Source organism: Cupressus sempervirens, chromosome 4 (assembly GCF_028749045.1).
Source record: "Cupressus sempervirens isolate cs-2001-9-10 chromosome 4, ASM2874904v1, whole genome shotgun sequence".
NCBI classification, from domain to species: Eukaryota; Viridiplantae; Streptophyta; class Pinopsida; order Cupressales; family Cupressaceae; genus Cupressus; species Cupressus sempervirens.
This window is the reverse complement of record NC_143121.1, coordinates 13,549,230-13,573,326: the sequence shown is the minus strand read 5'-3', so window position 1 is coordinate 13,573,326 and position 24,097 is coordinate 13,549,230. Positions and strand designations below refer to the sequence as shown.

The window sequence follows — 24,097 nt, the reverse complement described above, 5'->3', positions numbered from 1 at the left end:
ATATCAGATGAGTTGGAATGGATGGAGATATTTTATTCATCATTGCAGCCAACATGGTATTTAAAACACCTAATTCTATAACCGTTGATCTGTCAGAGATCAAAGGCTAGTGCATGCCCACATTTTGAAGTTGCAAGAAAGATAAATAATGCAGGCATGTGGTTCTTGGACATGTGCCAAGGTGGGATCGAGAAATTTTAACTGTATGCTATGGTGTGATACACTATAAAGTGATCACTGACATGTACTGCCAGATATGCCACCGAAGAAGTTTGTCTATGAGATGGAAGTGAAGCCTCATCAATCATAGATATTTCAAAGATCGAGGGTTAGTAGAATCCACATTATGAAGCTACTAGTCAAATAAGGAATGGAGGTATGCACCTTTGTGATGTGTGTCACAGTGGGGCCAAATTACAAAAGAATGCTAAGTTATGCCATGTGGTCTACCACTTGTGCTTAGTTGGAAGTACTTATGCTATGGGCATAAAAACCTCAGAAATTAATGCAACAATCAGGTGGGGTCAGAGTACGGGGGTTGAGTAGGGTCATTTCATTGGTCCAAGTGGATGATTGACCATAAAGTGCAAAAAAAATTCACACCATTGATCCTATCTTGATCAACGAAGGATGCTTTCCCACATAAAGAACTTGAGGGAAGTTTAAACAAAGTGGGAATGCACCATGCAGACACATGTCCATGGTAACATCACTTTTCTCATCTTGTAAGGTTTACAGATTTCCAACATTACCACTATTGATCTTTCAAAGATCAACGATTGGCGTAAGCCCACAATTTGAAGATTCTTGTTAGATAAGAAAATTAGGAATGCACCAGCTTGACACGTGGAAAGAGTGACATCAAGCACCTAGTCGCTTAGAAGAAGATATAGGACCCATTGGCATGGAAGTTGTTAGAAGGTACTAACTCATATAAAGGTTTCCTATTGGTCAGAATAGCTAACTATATTGTGTTCAAATGTGAATTGATCTGATTAATTGATCTTGTCTTGATCAATGAGTGGCACTTCGCCACAATTCTAAGGTGCAAGAAATTTAAGAAATTTGGGCAAGCGGTATTGCAACATGTAGCCTTGTTTTTAAAGCCATGAAGCTTGTTTCCTTTTAAATCAAAGCTATTTGATCTGGTGAAAATCTACAAATAGGATTGAAATTTGGTTGCAATTTGGAGGTAACGATTACTAAGAATAAATATGATTCAGATTTCATTCATGTGATTTTAATGTATGAAAAGAACTCATGATCTCACCATTAATGACTCACCAAAGCGCAAAAAGAACATCAAGGCATACAAAATTTTCAAAGCCAGGACACAGAAATTTTTGGCCAGTGATCCAGTAAAATTGCAGAAGAAATGACATAGTGTAGAAGTGTGAATTATAGTGGGTAAGTACTCTATGACTCTTTAAGAAATTCTAGTATCTGTTATTATAAAATTTCTAGTGTTTTATTCAAAATGCCTCCTCAAAAATAATTCACTAGAAAGATGGATTATTTGAAACATTTTGTGCATAATGATTTTCTTGAACAATTCCTCTTATCGGTACATGAAATAACTAAGGGGAGGGAACTCATTCCAAAAAACCCAAGTGTAGCCATAATAGAAGCTTTTTATGACAAAGCAAATTGGGTAAGAGATGCCCAAGTTTCCATGGGGGGTCTGGAGTTGGTTAAGAAATGGTTTTCAGAGTGAAAACTAGACACTCTTATGAGCAATGTATGGGAGTTTGACATTTGTAAATTAACAGTCCCCATAGTTTTCTTTGATAGTGATTTATTGATGGATTTGGCAAAGAAATATGATTTGATTATAGGGTGGTTAAAGAACCATGCTGGAGTGAATCTCTTTAGGGTTTGTCCTAAATTAATTAGTAAGGTTTTCAACCTCAATCCTAACTACACTGTGCATGAAACTATTGATATGGATGACCTTTAAGCAAGGTATGATGCACAAAGGATTTTACCTAAGAATAGGGCAATTGCAGGACCATGCTATTAAAATTTTCACCTTGCCTATGATTATAACCAGTACCCTAGAGCCATTTCTGAGAAGGCATTTCAACCTTAGAGCTCAAGAATTATATTTTTCTCTTTGCAAGATTTTTGGGATAGATGAAGTTGATCAAATCCCAGGCTCTATTGTCCTTATCATGGCTCAAACTCTTCAATTTGGTATTCATTTCTCATGCATGTATGCTTGTACAAGGGATTTACCTTCTTCTCCAAGGATACAAAGCTAGAAATGACCAGGGATGGAGAAAGGAATCCAATGCAGTTGTGGAGTGTAGATATGACTATAGAATCTATAGATGCCAGTTATGTGAGATTTGATAGATAATGTGCATCAAAGCTTAGGCTATTTTTTAAAGGGGACAGCCCCAGAACTCCACAAGCATTGTTAGAATTGGTCAGACCCAAGGACCATGCATAAGGACTATTGGTTAGCCATAACTGGGGGGATATAATCCCTTACAATGTCTCAATAGTAATAAGAGTATATGGATTTGTTTGAAAGCCTCATGTTCTACCTTTCCATGTGCCCTTGAAGATAGGGATAATTGAGCTCCTATGGAAGATAGGCACTATAGATGAGAGGGAATTGTCTAAGAAGGGTACCTTCTTTCCAATTGTTACTATAGTGCATGATATTTTTTCTGTCGGGAAAGGGTGGAAGCAACCCAATTTGTTTTTAGATAGATATAACATGGCAGAATCTCATGCCAGATTTATTGATCCTAAAGGATTCTATGACCTCTTAAGAGAGAGAGTGAAAGCTTCTTGTATGGTACAACAAGTTTATCCATAGGATATAATCATAAATGTTTTCACTTTGCAAGAACAGGAATTGATGAAAGAAAAATAGATAGTATTCAGTAAGACTTTAGAATTCATTAAAGCTTTTGACCCCTAGTATGACCCATTGAAAGATAAGAAATACTGGGGAGCTAAAATGCAAGCATTAATGAATAATTTTTCTATAATAATCCAAACCATGAATGAGAAGAAAGCCATGTATGTTGAGACATATCCAGACAAGGCTACAGAGGTACAAAGAAGGATAAGTGGTAGAAATGTGGTAGCTCCTGGCCAGTATACTTTGTAGAGAAGGGCAGGTTATGTAATGGTTCAAAGTGTGCAACATGCACCCCTTCATCAGAGGCCAAGACTAGGAAGTCCATTTGTAGCCAGCTCTCCAAAAAGGGAAAAATTAGAATAGGGATCTTCTTCTTCTCAAGTAGAACAATACTCCCCAAGCTAGTCCCTAATCTGTATCAATGATGAAGCATCTTTAAGGGAGAAACTTAGACAAATGGGTGGAGAAGGGGATGTAATTGTTACTTCTATAGACTTGGAGATTGGAGAGCCACAAGAACCTCCTACACATTCCTTGGACTTAACCATTGCTGATTACCAAGGTATGGAAATTGATCCAATAGTTGCCCAAGCTTCTGAAAGGTTTATTAATGATGAGAATTTTGTAAAGTCTAGGGCTTTTTCTCAATTATTATTGAGATTAAACATGTGAAATTTTGAGAAAACCTGCGAGAGGATAAAAGAAAAATAGCCAGACAAACCTAATTTAGATATTAAGGAAGAGGTGAAATATAAATTTTGGAATGATTTTTCTCAATTTACTCCTAAAGCTATGAGGTAAATAGTTAGATAATCAGGAGTCCTCCTTCTGTCAGAGTGGGAAATAGGAAATGAAATTATTTTTTATTCAGTAAGGAAACATAGGGATGTTCAACTAAGGACTGCTAAAGAATACTATAGGCTCATAGAGGGGTCAAATTTAGTGATGACCACCAAGCCCTTGTTATATGGTGTATGGAAAAAAGGGACAATACCAGAATGCATGAAATTCCCTCTGCAAAGCATACTGGTGCATTGACAGTGTTCAGGGCTAGTGAGATAGGTAGTAAACAAATAATTCGGATGGCATCAGAGATGCTAAAATTTGCTAGCGTGGTGTCTAGCCAAGAGGAAGATAAATTTTCCCAACTCAATGCTAGGTTTGAAGAAAGTTTGAAAGCATATGAGCAGAGGGGTATGCAAATACAATCATTAGAAAATAAAGCAACTCAAGTGGAGAATTTTTTTCGAAAAATAAAAATAGGAGAGACTAGTAAATCCAGGATTGTATACCCCCCACGGCCACCTGTTGAGTCTTTTAATTCAACACCAATTATTGAGATACCTCATACTCCAGAAAGGCCTCAATTCTATACTACAAAGTATTTTGAAGAGGAGAAAAATAAGTTATATGCAATGCACGTAGAACTTAATAATCAATATGAACAAAAATTGAGGCAAGGTATCATGTATTTAATAGACAGGATAGAATGACCTACATTTTTTGATCAACTAGCAAGGATTTCAGCTATCAGGGATGAATTGAAGCAAAATGAAGCTATATTCAAACCCATTGTACAGAAGTGGATAGAGAGAAATTTAGATATCACTACTTTGTGTATATCTATTATTCAGCTAACATATCATCAGATAGAAGGAATTTTTGATTTACTAAACAAGTTGCAAGATTTTGATGATAAGTAAGATTCTTTCTACAGAAGATTAAAATTATTTTTTCCAAGTATTTTGCAGAAAAAATTGATTTATTCCCTTGTGATCTAAAAACAATTGATAAAATAAAGGAAAAGGAACAATGGGAGAAGGAGCTAGATGAAGTCTTCTATGAAAGAATGAATACGGTTATAAATGAAACGAGCCATTTGTTATGGGAAATGACAAATGAGGAGTTGGTAAAAGTACAAATATTCTATAACTCTATCAGAAAAGATTTTGTTGATATAGAGGCAAATGCAAATTCTTTAGTAATTGTACAAAGAGAAGTTCTAAATTCTGACTTGCCAGAGGACACTACCTATAATAAGTGGAAAGAAGATTTTATGTCTCCAGAATGAATAGGAGATGATGAGGTGGAGAATGATGATACAGAAGAGAGCACAAAAGTAGAACCCACCTCTTCCACTGATGATGAAGACAAAGAGGATGCTCAGGTGGTAGGAGGTGACTCATCACTTACACATTTGATGGCCACCTATCCTAAGGAACTAGAACACTAGAGGAATCCGATGATAGTGTTTTTGTCTCCTTAAAGGGAATAATAGAAATGGACCCACAAAAGGATTTTCAGTGTACCAATCTTTCTTTTATTCACATTTTGTCATTTTATGATAGGTGTATGTAAATATTTCATGTAAAGGACACCTATCAATTTTCTCTTAGCCTAAAGCTTGTTGCATCTCACACTATATAAGTGAGATTCTAGGGCCAGAGAAAGGGTCTAATTTCTATTGTTTCTAGGTGATGTACTTAGTTTTTCGGTCCAATATGTTGAGCAATTTTATGATGTATTTTCTCTATTAGTTCTTGATAATACATGAATATAGAATGATCTATGTGTTTCTTCCTAAGGTCATTTTGAGTTTACTATAAATGTATAAAATTTTCAAAGAAAGTGAATACAAATTTTGCACTGTCCCCATATCAGTTCTTTCTAAATTTTGTCCCCTTTTGATTACTTGGTTATCTTGATGTTGCATGAGTAAAGGCTTGTGCAATTGAATGCAATCTAGTTAGGTTGTATATCTGTTCATCACTGCTATTAGTTCAATGGATTAATTATAAGATTTGATGAATTTGATAAGGTTGCTATAGTAGTAAGAAGGATTTTTGAATGATGAATTCTAATAAGAATTGTTGATAATATTTGTTGTAAGGCAACAAAGTAGATCTAAGAATTTGTAGTAGACTCTGAGCCCTAATGGATTAGGCACTAGTCAAATTGATTTTAATATGTCATAAATGGTTTTTGAATGTAGAATTATAATAAATTTTACTTTTATTCCCTATAGATCTTCAAAGTTGGCCAGTACTTCTTTGCATGGAATGTTTTAGCTTCAATTAGCCACTATTGTTGAGAACACATGCAGATCTATAGAAGAATTTTGGCTAGATCTATTATATGGGATGCATTTATCAAATTGTCAAGAATTATGCATGTATTTGAGGATTTGAGATGAGAATCATAATGAAAATAAAATAATTCTCATATAGTGTTTCCCAGTCTTGAATCATCCCTGGGTATACCCACCCTAGTTTTACAGAGCCTAAAGAGTAGAAAACCACCTTTGGTTTTGTTGAAGTTGGGTCTAAATGGTTTGTACACATAATTGTTAATAGGAATTGGCTAATCCTTAGATTGTGTGAGTGATATCATTTTGGTATTCAGAATTTTGTTGCTTAGTAGTTATAAAAATCCAACAAAATAAATGATCTATAGATTATTCCTTGCACAATAGTAGAAATAAATAGTACTTCCTCTTTCTTGTCAATCAGACCATTTCTCCTTCTAGTCTTGTACCTAAATCACAAAACTTGTATCCAATAAACCCTTGGATCTCTTACTTGCATTCAATAAACACTCTTCTCCTTTTCATAGCTTCCACTTCATAGAATACTAGATCTACTTTATAAAAAATGAAAACATCTTTACTTTATACCATATCTTCAAAATAATTTCTTGTGACGGCCTTGAGGATTTCCTAATTAACTATAATAAGACAATTAATTAATTACAATTAAAATAACATTGATGGCTCACAGTTTATACAAAACTTCACATAAGAAATACTAAGGAATGCACATCTACGAACATCAACATCTAACTATTCTCTATCACTAGATGACCATGTATCTTCTTATTACATCTTAGATGAAATATTTAATACAAATATTAGAAACTTATTTCCAAGAACTCTGTCTCTATAATGCTTTGAGTAAATTAAGTACAACTTCTGTACATCTTTGACATACATGATGCACATTGAACCTCATCATCATGACACTATACTTATAATGTTCATGGCCACACATTTCTATACAAGAAAACCCTTGTTTGTATAACTTAGATCTCTCTCTACTATTTTACCAATCTTCATAGACTTATTGATGTGTCGGCATCAATGACAAACATAGTCATGAATGCAACATGTGAATACTCTCCAACACATAGGATACTCCCCCAATGTAGTATCATCAAAATTTATGCTAACAATATCCACCTTTGGAATTGATGGTGACATAGATGAAAATATCTAAGTTCCATGAATACCAAAACAATGCTCTTTCTTTGTTCTCATCTTCTTAGATCCTCTTCATTAATAAAGTCTAAAATCCTCTAAATAACTATATGTTCTTCTTCTTCTTTAGGATCAAGAACAATTTTTCACACTAAATGACTCGCCATACATCATAATTCCTCATGCTTCATATATCCCCCATAGGAATATTCCCAATTCTTCTTTACATGAATCTTTCTATGTCTCCCTAATAAAGTAGAGATTTCCACGCACTCTCCCCATACATATTTAGGTGATGTTTTTCATGCACATTCTCTCCCCCATTGACATCAATTAAAAATTCCTCATCATGTCAATTTACTTCTCCACATCTTCAATCAACTCAGGTGTCCAAAGATAATATTCAAGATCAAATATCAAAAATCCTAAATAATTTAGCTAATCACATATACTCATCCACACAAGAAACATTAGAATTCAATCCAATCTTACAATAACACTTTGTACTAATGGACTAATGTAATATTTGCATCATTTACTTAGGAGTAGGCAGGGGCATAACCCAAGCATACCTCTTAAGTACTCAAATATACCATTAGGTAAGGGCTTTGTAAAGATATTTGTAATCTTATCTTTAGTAATTAGACATTCTAATCTAATATATTTTTCTATTACCTAACATGTGATACAGGTCTAATAGATATATTCTTAGACTTAGAATGAAATATAGGATTATTAGATATACTTATTGTACTTGTGTTATCATGGTAAATGATGACAAGATTTGCAAACTCAATCCTGATATCCTTTAGCACCAGTTTTATCCACATCTCTTGATTATAATCATTTGCTTCTGCTACATACTCTGTCTCCATTGTACTATGAAAATTACAATAATGTTTCTTTCTTATCCAAGAAACCAATCATCCTCTAAGAAAAAATGCTCCACCATTGGTGCTCTTTCTGTCATCTATACAGTTTACCCAACCTACATCAATATATGTACATAGTGTGAAATAACTTGATCTATCACACCAAATTCCATAGATAGATGTTCATTTCAAACATCTAAATATACTCTTTAATACTACATAATGATACTACTTAGGATCAGCTTGAAATCTAGCTATAATTCCAACTACATTTTGCATATCTGGTCTAGTGTGAGTCAGATATTGTAAACCTTGAATCACAAATATGTACTTCTTCTCAATTGTAGGTGTCTCATCTTTTCTTGATAACTTATGGCTAGTTATCATAGGTGTAACAAGAGGCTTACAACTTTCCAATCAAAATCTCTTCAATAATTATTTTAATTACTTAGCTTGTGAAATAAAAATACTGTCATTGTTCTATATAATCTGCAATTGTTAGAAAAACATCATTTCTCCTATCATGCTTATTTCAAATTCATTCTGATCTCTTAAGAAAAATTTTCACTTTCTTTATTGTTACCTTCAAATAAGATGTCATCAATAAATATTACTATTATCATCAAACCATTCTCAATTTCTTTCAAATACAAGTTACTATCTACAGTACCTTTAGAAAATCAAAGTTTTGCCAAATAGTTGTCCAACCTTGCATACCAAGTTCTAGGTGCTTGCTCTAGACAATATAGATCCCTTTTTAGTCTACATACCATATCTTAGTATTCTTTTAGAGAAAAATCTTCAGATTTCTCAATATATACCTCTTCTTCAAGTTCTCCATTCAGGAAGGCCAATTTCACATCCATTTGATATACTTTGAACTTCTTATTTGCTATATAAGTCAAGAACATCCTTAATACTTCCATTTTGGATATAGCAGTACATGTATCCTCATTAACTATAGCTTCTTGTTATGAATATCTATTGCAAACAAGTCTAGTCCTGTTTCTTACAACTTCACCTTATTCATTCATCTTTGATATAGTTCTACTAGGAGTTATCAACTCAACTATTTCTTTTTCTTTAGCATTAGATCTATGCTCTTCAATCTAATTTATATTCTACACACCACTGTTAGTCTCAATGATATTTTCCAAATTTTTATGGTTAGCCTTTGGAACAACAATAGTTACCAAAGTTATCTATTATATTACTTCATCTTTTTTAATCAACCCAAGCTCATTATCTTTATCATCACATTCATTCAAGAATCTTTCCATACATGCTTTAAATTATTCATCCCCATTAGAAAAAAAATTATTTCTAGATTTTATTACTCCCTTAGGACATCAAGATTCATAATTACCAAACTCTTTACATGTCCAACAAAAAAAAGGCATACCTTCTAGCTCTCCTTTCATACACATATCAATAACTTCTTTGATCTTCTTATCTTCTTTGGATCTAGATCTATATTTTCTGTTTCTTTTAATATTTTATATGCAACAAAAGAATTCTCATTTCTTTACATAATTCTAATATCTCTCCAAGAATCTCCATCTTCTTTGTGTAAAAAATTCCTTCATCAGACTTAGGACTATCTTTGCTAAAATGACTTGCAACTAATTTTTGCAAGTTTCTAAGCTACTCTTCAAGGACTTGATGCTCTGATACTAATTATTATAATATATAGTCCATGAATATAACAAAGAAGGGTGAGGGAAGGGGGTGAATAAGTTATCCAACTAATATCACAATTATCAACCTTATTAAACTTTAACCATATAAGCAATATAATAAAAAACTATAACAAGGTACTCATACATGGTATAATAATATTAAATATGTTAACTATGGAAACCCTTGAGTAGAAGGAAAATCTTGTTGTGGATGGTACTAAAAAGATGATGTACTAATATAAATATTTATTGCTAGAGGATGGACCCTATTAGGAGTATATAACAACATTTAGTACATATTGGTCCCTCTTAGGAGACATTGAATCCCTGTTAGGAGATTCCAACCTTGTCAGGAGTTGAGCCAACCCTATTAGGTGATGCAAGGATGGCAAGAAAAACTAGATCCAAAGGCACACCCAAAAACTCAATCAACCTTGTAGAGTTAACACAAAGGAGGCAAACACACAAAGAGAAAAGCACCATAGAGAGAGAGAGAGAGAGAGAGAGAGAGAGAGAGAGAGAACAATATTATTTTATTGATTCAACAAATGATCAGCATACATGCCTAGTTGTAAGGCCTTCTAGGTCATGGCTTGATACAATATACATACAAGATCCAAGATCTAGCTTCTAATTCACACTTCCAGACACATATGCAACCAACATTTTAAAACCTTCCACTTCTTCCCTAACTCTAAGTCTAAATGCCCTATTTATACTTACCAAAATGGCTTACAAATTTTTTTAGATCATTACATAATAGAAAGGCCAACCCAATAATGGTCTAGATAAATCTCAAGACAATATCTTATCATAAACACCATGATCAAAATTAATCCCACAAGTTGGCTATGTCAAAAAATGTAGAAGATTTGTCCAAAATGTTGATGGTCAACATTAATAGGAAAACTCGACACATGAAGGATCACTTGACACACACTATATAACATGGCACATGAAGCATAGCTTGGCACACACTGTGGAACATTGCAAACACTAAAAAATGATATGGGATAACACACTAATACAAATGCTAATATGACATGGGATAACTTCAACTTCACTTATACTCAAAAATTACTAGCACTCGACAATTGCTGCAACTTGACACTGACTGTAACTCAACAACAACTAGTAGAATAAACAAAAATGAGTCGGATAACATGTCAACCTAGGATGCTCCTACATTTGATAACTATGGTAGAAATAAATGATTCTCCTAAACCATACAAGTGTCATAACCTAAGCTAAATCCAACTCAAATTGAGAAATCCATGTAGCATCTTCAATTGGTTTATTTTTATAATTTATGAAATATTCATAGTAACCTTTTTCTCTTGTACTTTTACCAACTCTCCAATCCAATATCTATTCAACTTCTTCAATCTGCTTCTTAGGATAATCATCAGGTACAACAACTTCATCATTTAACTCATGATACTTATAAAGATTAGCAACATTGAATATAGGAGATATATCCATGTCATTAGGTAACTCAACTTCATAAGCATTTTCTCTATCAAACTTCTTCAAGATCTTACAAGGTTCACACTTCTTCATCTTCAACATACTATATGTTCCAACCAAAAATCTTCTTTTCCTCAAATGAATCATCACTTCATCACCAACTTCAAAAACATGATGATTTCTAGACTTATAATCATTCTCCTTGTACTTCTGATTACTTTGTTTAAACTTTAGTTTCACTTCCTTATGCAAAGACTTCATAAAATTACAAAACTCTTCTCCTAAAGGACTTCTTTTCTCTTCACCAACAACATCCATTAAATTTTATAGTTCTCTAGGATTCATTCCACCAATAATCTCAAAAGGTGTCTTCTGTATACTCCTATTCACAAAATTATTATATGAATACTTAGCTTATGCCAATACCATATCTTAGAACTATGTGTTTTATCTCCAGCTAAGCATCTTAGCAAGTTACCAAAGCTTCTATTCACAACCTCTATTTATCCATCATTTTGTGGATGGAATATAGAACTAAATTTCAACTCATTACCCATCTTCTTCAACAAAGTTCTCCAAAAATAACCAAAATGTCTATTGTCTCTATTAGAAATAATGCTTCTTGGTAATCCATGCAATCTAATAATCTCTTGGAAGAAAAGTTTAGCAACATGATCAACATTTGGTGTCTTCTTATATGGTATAAAATGAACCATTTTAGAAAATCCATCTACAACCAAAAAATATAGAATCATACACCTTTTTGTCTTAGGAAATCGAAGACACAATCCATACTAATGTCACTCCAAGGTTTCTCATTGGTAGTAAACCATCAAGAATATATGCAGCAACAATATCCTTATACTCATTCAATAATTTTTTAATTTCTTTTGGTACCACTTGATGCAAGGAAGGAAAGAATAACTAGGGCCATAGGCACACCCAACAACCAAAACCAACCTTGCAATGTTAACAAAATGAAAGAAAACACACAAAGACAACAACACTAGACAGAGATAGAGAGAACAATATTCTTTATTGATTCAAAAAATGATCAACATGCATGCCCAAATATAAATCCTTCTAGGTTACAACTAAATACAATATATATTTAAGATCCAAGATCTAGCTTCCAATTTGCACTTCTAGACACATATGCAACCAATTTTTTAAAACCTTCTAGTTTTGCCCTAACTTTAAGCCTAAACACCCTATTTATACTTGCCAAAGTGGCTTACAAGAAAATCTAGATAATTACATAATAGAAAGGCCAAACCAACAATAGTCTAGACACATCCCAAGATAAGATCTTATCATAGAGGTCTTGATTGAAATTAATCCCACAATTTGATCACATCAAAAGTGCACAAAACTTATCCAAAATGCTAACACTTGGCATCAACAAGAAAACTTGACACATGAAGAATCACTCACCACACACTGGATAAATCATCACATGAAGGATAGCTTGGCACACACTATGGAACTCAATACATACTACAAAGTTAGATGGGATAACATGCTAACCCATCTTCTTATTATATCTCAGGTGAAAGATATAATACAAACATTAAAACTACTTTCCAAGCACTTTGTCTCTGTAATGCTCTTAGTAAATTAAGTACAACTTCTATACATCTTTCATTTATGTGGTGTGCATTGAATCTTGTCAAGAAAATGTTGTACTAAACATGTCCATGACCATGCGTAACTAGACAATAAAAAACTTGTCCATAAAAATAAGATCAATCTATACTATTCTTCCAATCTTCACAAACTTATTGCCATGTTGAAATCAATGAAAAACACAATCATGAATGCAACATGTCAATACTCTCCAATGGTCAGGATAATCCCCCAATGTACTATCATCGACATTCATGCTAACAAGTTTTAGTTGAGTATTAGAATTTTATAGTTTGTGAAGGAATTGAGATTTTTGGCCTGTATAGTTGAATTATTGAAATATGTAAAGCTTGCTAAGGATATTGAGGAATGATTTGGATCATTTAATTTAAGAGAAACCATCTTAGAGAGTATATAGTTATGGATTCTGATGGAGCATCCTAGGTGTAAGAGAAATTTCATATGACCCATAAATATTTTCTTTTAAGTCTTTTCTATTTTAATAAGGACTAATAGATAGGGTTGTTTCTATTTATGGGAATTTTCTATTTTAAGTATGCTTTTCATATGAGCTTAGAATGTTATCATTTTCTGCATGAAGGTTCATTTTAGAGTTATAAGCATACCATAAATAAATCATTGCTCCAGGTTAAGTATAAAGAAGTTATTGTGGAATTTTAGTAAAAGAAGTTGCAAAAAAATCTTCAGGCTCACTATTGGAGGTCATAGAGTGCCTACACTAGGTTCAAAAACTTGATGGAAGGGTGCTTGCACCACTCTAAGCCTATAGATCATATGTTGGCATTTGTGAAAAGTAGTTATAATAGCCAATCATAGCAATGGTTCAAGAGTTACAACCTTCAAAAGTTTGGGCCTAGGTAATTAGTTTGAATGGTAGAACCTTCCTAGGTGGAAAAAAATTTCCTATTTAAGAATGACCTAAATATTTTCTATAATAGCTCTGGGTGTAGTTTACAACATTGTCTTGTAGATTACTATAATGAAGGTGCCCATGTGGGTTAGCATTTTATACTTGTGAATTCTATAATTCTCTATTTGTGGTGATGATAAGAAGTCCATATTTTCCTCTCACATTTGCTATTTTTCTTTGTTTATATTATGAATTTATGGTTTTAAGGGAAGTAACCCTCATCAAGTAGTATTAGAGCTAGAGTTCTTGATTGTGTGGACAAATCACCAACTATCAGGTAGTTTGCACAAGGGCCATGGTTAGGGTTGAGTGTCTAAAAAAATGACCAATTGTGAGGTATTTTGCACTAAGGTTTCAATGGAAGCAAAAAAATTCCCCATGAAGAGAGCATGGTGAAAGAGTTGTAGGTATTAAATCTAAGGGTTTTAGAGCCCTCCAAATTAAAATGAAAGCATTGGTAGAGAAAATGCATAGAGGAACAAATCATCCCATAAGAGATGAAAGTGAGGATGAGGACAAAGAAGAAAAAAATATCAAACCAAATGTGATTTTAAAACCAAAGGAAGAGAGGCTTTTTAAGGCCATCTCAAAGATTAAAAAAAGACCTAAGTTTGAAGTTTCAACATTTTTGAGAAATCTTAACCCAAAGGGACTAATCAAATGGATGAAGAAATTAGAGGATTATTTTAAGTATGAAGATATTGAGGATCCATATTACCTAAGACAAATGGAAATGAGCTTTTGTGGTGTTTCCATCTTAATAGGTTTTCTAAGTCACCAATTTGCAACCTGTGTGTTAGGAATATGGAAAAGTTGATAATGCCAGAAGTAATAGTAGATGGTAATATGATAAAAGCATTGATCAAATCCTACAATCCAACAATTAAAGCTTTCCATGGAAAGGATATATGAGTATCCTATGCATATTGGATAGGGAGACCTTGATTGAGGTTTTTTACCTAGGAGGGCCTATGAAAAAGTCAACTAAAAAAGGAGAAGATGAATGAAACTTTCTAAAATTCTAAGTCTTTCTTTATTGGAAACATCGTGGAGAGGAATATTCCCAAATCAAAGCTAGAGAAGGGTAAAATGCCAAAGATAATAGGTTCAACCTAATGCCACTTGTAATCTTTTGCATGTATTTTAGGTACACCATCTTTGGGATAAACGAGGTGATAGGAATTGATGGTATAAATAATACCCTAGCTAACTTATATATCATTGCTTCGAAAATTTAGGATCCAAAACATAATGTTGGGTATGATTTTGTGGAGTACATCATCAATAGGATAAATGATGAAATTGTGATAGCTCAAAATGAAGAATTTGGGAATTTCAAATTATTCCACTACTCGATTATGATGCATATCACTCTATAAAGAAACATAGGGCATATTAGTCAGGACATCATTGAAGCCACTAAAGATAATGGAGAGAACCTGCCTCTCTAGATGTGGGCTCGCTTTTGGCAAAGGTTTTAACCTCATGCTAGTTCTATTTCTTTTCACAATGACTTTGTTTTCCCTATTATAGATAAGTTATTAGATATAACTGAAAGAGTACCTAGAGGAGTAAGAATGTTGATAAGACCATTTGCATTCCCAAATGGAGATAAGGTACTTAGTCTTGATTGGGCTAGTTTGTTTCTGTTTCAGAATTTTTTAATTATAAGGGTTTTTGGGTGTGCACAACCCCCTAATGTATTTCCAAAGTATATTCCTTAAAATTTAGGCCAAATATAATTCTTTTGGAAAATGCTTATGTTAAATAAAGTTCATATCTAGGCCTTATTGTTAAGAGATGCCCCTTTCTAGCAAGGATCACAAAGATAAGTGGCTTCTTAATAGAAAAATATGCTATAGAGGAAATTGACCAATATATGGGAGAGTTCAAACTTCCCTCATCCCTTGCAAAGACCTATGTTCCAAATGATTTGGCAAGGCATGCTCTAAAACAAATAAGAACATATACTTTCCCTACCAGTAAACCAAATTGGGAAGAAGAATACATAATGAATTATCTAGGGACATATGTATGTAGAGATAGAACCCAAAGATCAAATGTGATAATGAATATTGAAGAAGCCATGAAGGTGGTTGATCCATCTTTTAAGGGTATCTACCATGAAGCAACTTACTTAGATTGATATAATTTGTTCCTAGATAATTTTGATTAGATAATGGCATAAGTGCCTATTGAGATTAGAGATAGGGTAGAGCCTCAAATTCCTCAATAGGAGGATGTTATAAGCATTGAAGTTGAACATGACTAGCTAGAGAGTTCCTCATGGGCTAAAGGGAGAAAGATGTAGAAAATGATTGAAATCCTTGACAAGGTCAGTAGAAAAGCATTGCAAATTTTGCCAAAGGGATCCAATTTTTTTGATACAATAGGATACAAGTTCTTGTTGAAACAAGCTAGGGAGAATGGAAAGATCCCTAATAAGATTGAATGAAAAATTAGATGTTAGATGAGTGGATCATTCAAGCTCAAGAATTCATCAAAGATGCTAAATTCATCAAATCAAAATAATTCATGTCAATTTTATCCAAGGTTAAGAAAAATGAACTTACCTTACAATTACAACTAGGTGATTCCCATGAGAATACTATAGAGATGGTCTAGAGGTTATAATAATATGATCCTAATAGTGAGAGCCTCATAGTAGAGGAAGCTAGAGAGCTTGTAGCTAGAAGTGGGTAAATTCTTTTTCCAAGATGAGAGCTCAACTCCTCCTTTTTGTTACATCAAATTAGAAAGTAGGATAAGTGAGTCTCTCTTGAAGAGACCAACATTATTGGGGAGCTACATAGTGCTAGTTTTAATATTGATAGAAAAATAATGACTATATGGAGCATGAATCCTAAGGGAAATAAGCCAACCCTAATGGAGAATAAGGAATCCCCTCAACATAATGTGATATTTTTTAATTTTACTACTAAATCTAGTGATCAAATTCATAATTTCTAGAATACAACATCATTAATGGGGAAGAGAAAAATGGACATGTTGTAAGAATGATTATTCTAAACATACAAAATATCCATTGATGCTGCAAAAACACATGAAGAAGATTTGAAAACAATTTATGTCCTAGAATAGAGGGTGGTTTCCCTAGAAGAAGAAATAAGAAGCCTTAAAGAGTTGTCAAGGCCCAGCACAAAGGTAAAAGACCAAGATACCCAAACAAAAGCTAATGCAACAAATTTGGATGAAGGCCAATACATGGACATTGATGAGTGGAATGGTGCCAAGGAGGTGGAAATCAAGATATTTCAGAGCTTGATGATGCACAAGATAGTTTCTTTACTAGTTGTATCACAAAATGTTCATAGCAGTTACAACTCACTAGAAAGAACTGGATTCCAGTGTTCAGAAGCGTTAACTTTTTTATCTCCTCTATTTAGAACTTGGGGACCATACACACAATTCTTTGATAATTTGGTTCCCCTATTATCCCAAAAGAAGGATGTACCCAAGGTAATAATTATTAATGCCAAAAAGATGATCAAAAAAGTGAAGGAAATGGATGGATTTTTCTCAGGAAAAATGCATGTAATACAAGGTAAGATGAAAATAATTGATGTTGGGATTCCAAATTTTATTCTTGCCATCCTAGATGTTGGTGGAGTAATCAAAGAATGGTAAGAGTGGTCCTCCTCTTTTGAGTATATTTTGAGGCATCCATGGTTTATGGAATTTTTCGATAATGAGACAAATGTAACAATTGTCTATGATATGATTGACTTTCTATTCAGAATAGAATAAGATATGAATAAGGTCACATGAGAGTTAAAGGCTATAACTAATGCTATGTGGAATAAGAATATTGGTGAATTATATATCATCTAGGATGCTACATGGCCATATGTGGATATTGGCATTGTCATCTAAGAAGTCATTGCTACTATAAAGGCTTTACCTACTGTTGATAGTGACCAGTCAATTCAATGATACAATTAGAGGTAGAGGAAGCAAGAGAATGACAAGGAAAGTAACAAGAGCATGAAGACTTTGCTAAAAAGACACCTACTAAAAGTGCCACCTACTAGGTCTACAACTCCATCCAAAGTTTTGATCCAAATACAAAGAATGTTTTAATGTAACTAAGTATTAAATATCATTGTATTTATTTTCCATTAGAATTTTGACAAGTGTCCTCCCATTTGAAGCTTATTGCAATCCTCTATAAAAGGATTTCCAAGATGTGGAGTTGAAGTTTGAAATTCATGTAATTTTTAGTATTATGTTATTTTTCATTTGGTCCAGTTGGTCCTTTTGTAAAATTCTATGTATTGTCTCCATTTTGCATATTGAGATTACAATTGAATCCTGAATGATAAGTTGTCATGACTTCAAGTATTCTAGAGTTTACAACAATATTATATGATTTTTAAGGAGAATTAATACAAAAGGAATGTTCTGCGTATCTATTTTCTCTAAATTTTGTATCCAATATTATGTGTTGGTTATGTCCTAATTGTATGAGTAGCACTCCTACAACTTAATGCAATTAGGACAGGTTGTATAATAAAATTTTATTTCTTTAAATTCAATTTTTTTACTAAGTGCTTCAATAAATTGATAGGATTTCTAGTCATATAAGTAGGATATTCATAAGAATGGGGTTTAGGATTTACTACTAATAATTTGATTGTAAAGCAATTAATTAGGTCAATTTTTTGTTGGGAAGGCTCTATATACCAATGGATAGGGTATTGATCATATATTTAGATGCAAACTAAAGAAATCATATGGTTGCATAAAGCACAAATATAAATCAAATCAACTCTTTAGTTTCTTGTAATGAATAAACAATTACTAGTCAGCACTTATTTGTAATGATTCTTTGCGTGTTATAGTTTGCTATTGTAATCAAGAACCATTTGCAAATCTAAGAAGAATTATGACCATTTTCTTCTATAGGATATAGATTTCAAGAAAAGAATATTAGTAAAGTGTAGTGTGAAGAAAATATCAAGTGTCCAATAATTTCATCCCTAAGGTGCACCTACCTAGGCCTTGCAGAGCCTAAAGTGTAGAAAATCGATGAGATTTTGTTAAAGTTGGTCCAGATCTCAAGAAGTTTTAGTTGAATAAAGAAAAGTATCTAGTCCTTAGACTATTTCTATCTTTTGAACCTTGGTATTAGATCTTTTGTTTCCTAGTAGTTTTAAAACACCAATAGAGCCCTCATCTTCTACATGACCATTGTTGGTCTCTGCTTGTGATCCTTGATTATGATATGATTAATGGAAATGGACTTGTATGTCTGACCATGCTAGGAGCTTTTACTTTGGGATTGAATGAGAACAACCCCTTGCCATATTCTCATGATTAATGTGATTTCTGATTTTTGCAATGCAGATTAGAGCTTGGAGATCTTTGGAAATAGTTGTAAGACTTCCGCTAGTGTAGGTGAACATGTGAGTCTTGTAATGTTCCCTATTCTTATCACCTTGCTTTGAAGCTTCACTCTTTCACTTAGTTACTTTATGATGTGGTTAAGTAACTTATCTTAAGGAAAATTTATTTAGTGCATGTTTTATCCTTGTGTTCCAAGGATCTTTGGGTGGGGGATTAAAAATTGAAAATAAAATGAAACATCTAATAAAAAAAATATGATATATTGATGAAAATTGGTTTTTAAAACATATTATTAAAAAATAATTTATAACTACTTTATTTTCATCTTGTGAGCATTAGACAACAATGGCAATATAAATCTTATCAAGGAGAGTTTTATAAAAAAAAACTAATGAAATTTATTCGCTTCTACTACAACCTACCTGTAGATGCCCAACCAAATCATATATATTTTGCAGATTTCCATCAATAGATTTTAATATATATAGCACTCTATTATTGATCTACACATGTGCATAAGATTTTATTGTGTTGATAATGTATAATATTTCATAAATCATATAACTTTTTTAGCAAAATTAATTTTAGAAAACTATTAATAAATAAATATTTACTTAAAATAACTTTATTTTTCTTTTCTATCATATTTTGAGACTATTAAAAAATATCATATTTCCTATCTTCTACTATTTTCCATCCATCAAAATAATGAAGTTGAATATTTTTTAACAAAAATAAATTATGTCCTTATCTAAAAATTTTAAAATTTATAAACAATTAGTACTATTGTATTATATTAACTTATATCATCAAAATATACAAAATACTTCTCATTGTTATTTACATTATTAAAATAGAGACAAATTAATCCTCAATTCACAATTCAGAAATTATCTACACATTTTCTTTATATTTGAATTTAAAAAATAATTCTAAATAAACATTAATACTTTCAAATCACTTTCACTTAATCTAGATTAATTAATTTATATACATTTAGATAACTTAATTTTAAAATATATGTTTTTTCTTTATAAGTATATTATTTTTATTTTAATAAGATTAAAATATAATTTATTTTAAATTTAATTAAGAATTGTATATACAAAGTAAAATAAAATATTTTTATTTAGAATATAAAAGATTATTAAAAGTTTCTTACTTATCTCATCACATATTGAACAACAGAAAAATATCTTAAGTAACAATTAAACAATATAGTATGGAAAAATTGTTTAAGATATTTTACAATTTTATTTGATATTGTAGGGTAAGGATTCATTTAATTTTGAAGAACAAAGTGTAAAACTTAATATCTTCAATTTTGAGAGCTCTCCAAAACATAAGGGCCATTCCTGTAAGAGAGAACACTCAAGGAGAGTTATTTTTCCCAAATTCTTAAGTTTGCCTATTTTGGAAGGAAGTTCTCTCAACTTATTGCAAACGTAAATTGATAATTCCTCTATCTTTGTTAGCGTTTCTACTCCGTCTGGTAACCTTTCCATACTTGGTATATTCTCAAAAACCAATCTTACAAGAGAAGAATCTTGAACTACCTCGGGAGAATTTAGAGAATTTGCAATTCCACTTTCGGGAGAAATTTCGCATCTGATGTACATAGCACGCAGATTTGGAGGAAGCTACATATTTGCACACAGACAATTATTAAGAAGATGTCAGATGCTATTGTAAAATCTAATCATAGCTATTTGAAAAGATAAATATTGCAAATCTTACCTTGTACAAACTCATGCCTTGAATCAATGGGCCAGAATAGGAGACAAGGCGTTTTAGTTTCTCAAATTCCATCGGTAAATCAGAGATCTTTCTCGGAAGAGAGAGGTGTCTAAGTTGCTTAAATGCTCTATGGCATTTCCCACTGAATGTTATTTGAGATGCTCTATAATGTAATATTCTTAACGAGTTACTCATACAGTTCAGATGATATTTGTTAATTTCTATTGTAGACAGCCAGAATGGTTCCTCAAAACAGATACCTTTCAGATTTTTGAGTTTCTGCACCAAAACAAAGAATTATGATACTATGATTATCAAGGGCAAATATGTTTTGTTTATATTAATTAACAAGAGACACCTTACTGACGTACCTCTTTATCTTTCAAACATTCACTCAATATCTCGGGCTCTGTGATTCTGCTTCCCTCTGACATCTTTTTCCCTCTTGCTTCAATTATGTCGTGAACAATCACACCGGCCCCTTCGTATGTCTTGACTAATGACGCCTCTTCTAGAGCTCTGAATTTCTCCACTCCAACACTGTATGCCACATCTTTACTCCAATATCCTGAAAAGAAGGATACGATATCGAGGAAAGCCTCTTTAACGGATGGTAATAATCTGTGGTATACAAAATCAACCATTCGGTCACTTATATCTTTCTCCTGCACCTTCTCTCCTTCTCTAAGCATCTCTAATACTATGTTATTTCTGCATTTACTATTTATAGCCAGTTGCGAACCAATTAACTCCAGCCGTAGTAGAACCCCGCCACACAAATCAAGGAGGTGCTCTATATTCTCTTCATCACTGTAGTCCCAGACTTTCTTCAACAATATTTCTCTTGCTTCTCTCTTTCGAAGAGGAATCACAGCATATTGCTTGCGTTGAATATTCCTGCAGAGAAATATGTCCGTCTCGTGCAGATTTCGAGTGGTGACAAGAATTCTACTCTTTAATGGAAGCCAACTGCCCGAGTCTGCAGGCAAGAGATCTTCCAGATCTGTACTTTTGAGACCATTGTCAATGTGGAGAAATAGAGGCTGATGAGGATTCTGTACAGAGAGTGACTTGATGAGTCCTCGACCATGGTCGCAGTTTGTCAGTTTCAAGTTCTTTTGGAACAACTCATTCAAAATCTGTTCTTGGAGAACTTTGAGATCATTCTTTGTACAATTTTGATCCATGTGAATTCTACAATGTTTAAAACTATGGAGGTCAATTGTGCATAAACGGCATCGGCTAGAGTTGTTTTCCCAATTCCGCCTAAATCATGGACAACCACAACTCTTGCTGATGTATGTTGCTCACTCAAATCTAAAAGTCGAATTACTTCATCCCGGGCAGAGTCTATTCTAACTGTAGAATTTGTAAATATTCTCAAATCAATGTTTTTAGCAGAACTCAAAACTTAACATAATAGTAAAAGGATGACTAAAAGATAAGAACATTTTACCTGCCACTTCATTTGCGTAGAGTTTCTGTGACTGCGAAGCAAGCCTTGGCAGTCTTTTCTGTAAGTCAATAATACCCCATAATTGGAGATCGCTGTACAGACGGTCTACTCTGACTTGGAAGGTCTTTAAACTATCGGCAGTGACTGAAGAAGTGAGAAACCTACACATATTTCAAATTTTCGATTGAGATTAAGATAATTCAACCTTGCTTACGTTTGTATGAAAAGATAATCTGCTTTGAACCTTTCAAATAAAATGCAAAGACGGAACTTTTTAAAATTTTGACCATTAAACCTTATATTGAAAATTTTCCATTTTATCTTACAATTGTTTAACACCAAATTATATCTAACTCCATTTTAACAATATAAGTTCTCAACAAAAACAATATAAATTCTCAAAAAAAACAATATAAATTCTCCACCGAAAAAAAAAACATCTCAAAAGAAGCTAAACAGTGAAGCAGAAAAACAGGGGTACTTCTTCTCTCTCAACTCAGACAATTAATTTTTTTGGATTTTCCTCTCAAATAAAACTGATCAAGTAATTGAACTCACCTGAAAGTGTTTGAAGTTCCGAGTTGGGAGGTGCACAGACAACATCCTACAACGATGCACTCCACTGCCTCGTTTAATTTCTGTTTCTGATCTGGCATTTGCTCATTCAACTCTACAATTTGCTTCCCAAGATTAATCATAGCTTTCAAAAGCTCAAGGCACTCGATCTTGTTGTTAGACATCTCGTTAAATCTACTAAGTACGAATCCCAATACAGAAAGTGCTGCCCCCACCCAATGAATTTTCCCAGCGCCTTCCAGCAACTTTATGAGAATTTTCTGGGTCTCTCCACTGAAACCGTCAATCAAATCTCTGTACGGAGAAGACCATTAAATGTGAGAAAGATATGACAATTCCTAAATATTTAGATCTACAGCCGCTCCGAAATGAAGTTGAATTTACGGCACTCTGAAATGAAAACTTTACCTTTTCATGACGATTGCCAGTGTGTTTATCTAAAAATTCAAGGAATGTTTGGCCATCCTGAATATGAGAACTCACTTCTGAACTATATCCTCCTTCGTTCTTCTCTCCCGACTGCGTTTTGACCAAAATATAATCACGCTCAATATATATTATATACCCTACAAAGAATATATTAAGAAGCCATAATTTTCGACAACCAAAAGATACTCTAAATAAACTAAATATATTAGAATTGAAGAAATAGCAATTATATAAAACTAAATAAACTCACCGCTATGTTCAAAAAATCTTCGAGCAAGTTATCAGATCTCGAAGCTGGCTCAAATCATTGAAATTTTGTAGAAAGGCCTTCAAATCGGTAACGGTGGCGGTTGAAGGTTGAGAAGAGGACGAATGTTGTTGTGGAGATGATGGAGAAGTAGAAACCCCAACATTTGCTGGTTGTTGAGAAGATGATGGAGGGGTAGAAGTTCCAGCATTGGGTGGCTGTGGAGAAGAGGATGAAAAGCAATTAGTGCAGGAGAAACAAGACAATGGAGAAGCAAACTTTCCCATAACTAACAGTCAGCAAATAAAACACAGAAGAAAAAATATATTAAAAAGGTCCTCCTTATCCTTTCTTTGGGAACAATATGATCGATAACTCACTGGGCTGGTGTGGCCATGTGCAAGACAGCTGTATTGAAAAACTTGTTGTGAGACCCACATGGAATAATTGTGGAATGGCTTCGTATTATTACCCAAGGCAATCTTTTCCAGCAAATGTCAATGTGGGGCATGGTTGAAAAGATGGAAATGCAACATAGCTGTTTTCTTAATGAGAACAGACGTTTGGCAGCTGCAAAGAAGGG

General features: G+C 33.1%; 1 protein-coding gene across 1 annotated transcript; it reads right to left on the bottom strand.

The window, feature by feature from the left end:
* Positions 1 to 20,292: 20,292 nt before the first annotated feature.
* Positions 20,293 to 23,858, bottom strand: LOC149559689 (disease resistance protein Roq1-like). The gene is made up of 7 exons (XM_089824252.1): positions 23,518 to 23,858; positions 23,247 to 23,357; positions 22,821 to 23,132; positions 22,263 to 22,423; positions 21,178 to 22,165; positions 20,807 to 21,085; positions 20,293 to 20,709 (listed from the first exon to the last, which is right to left on the bottom strand). Exons 5-7 carry the CDS (start codon positions 21,991 to 21,993, stop codon positions 20,323 to 20,325), a joined length of 1,482 nt encoding a protein of 493 aa, XP_089680378.1. The 5' UTR covers positions 21,994 to 22,165; positions 22,263 to 22,423; positions 22,821 to 23,132; positions 23,247 to 23,357; positions 23,518 to 23,858; the 3' UTR covers positions 20,293 to 20,322.
* Positions 23,859 to 24,097: the final 239 nt, after the last annotated feature.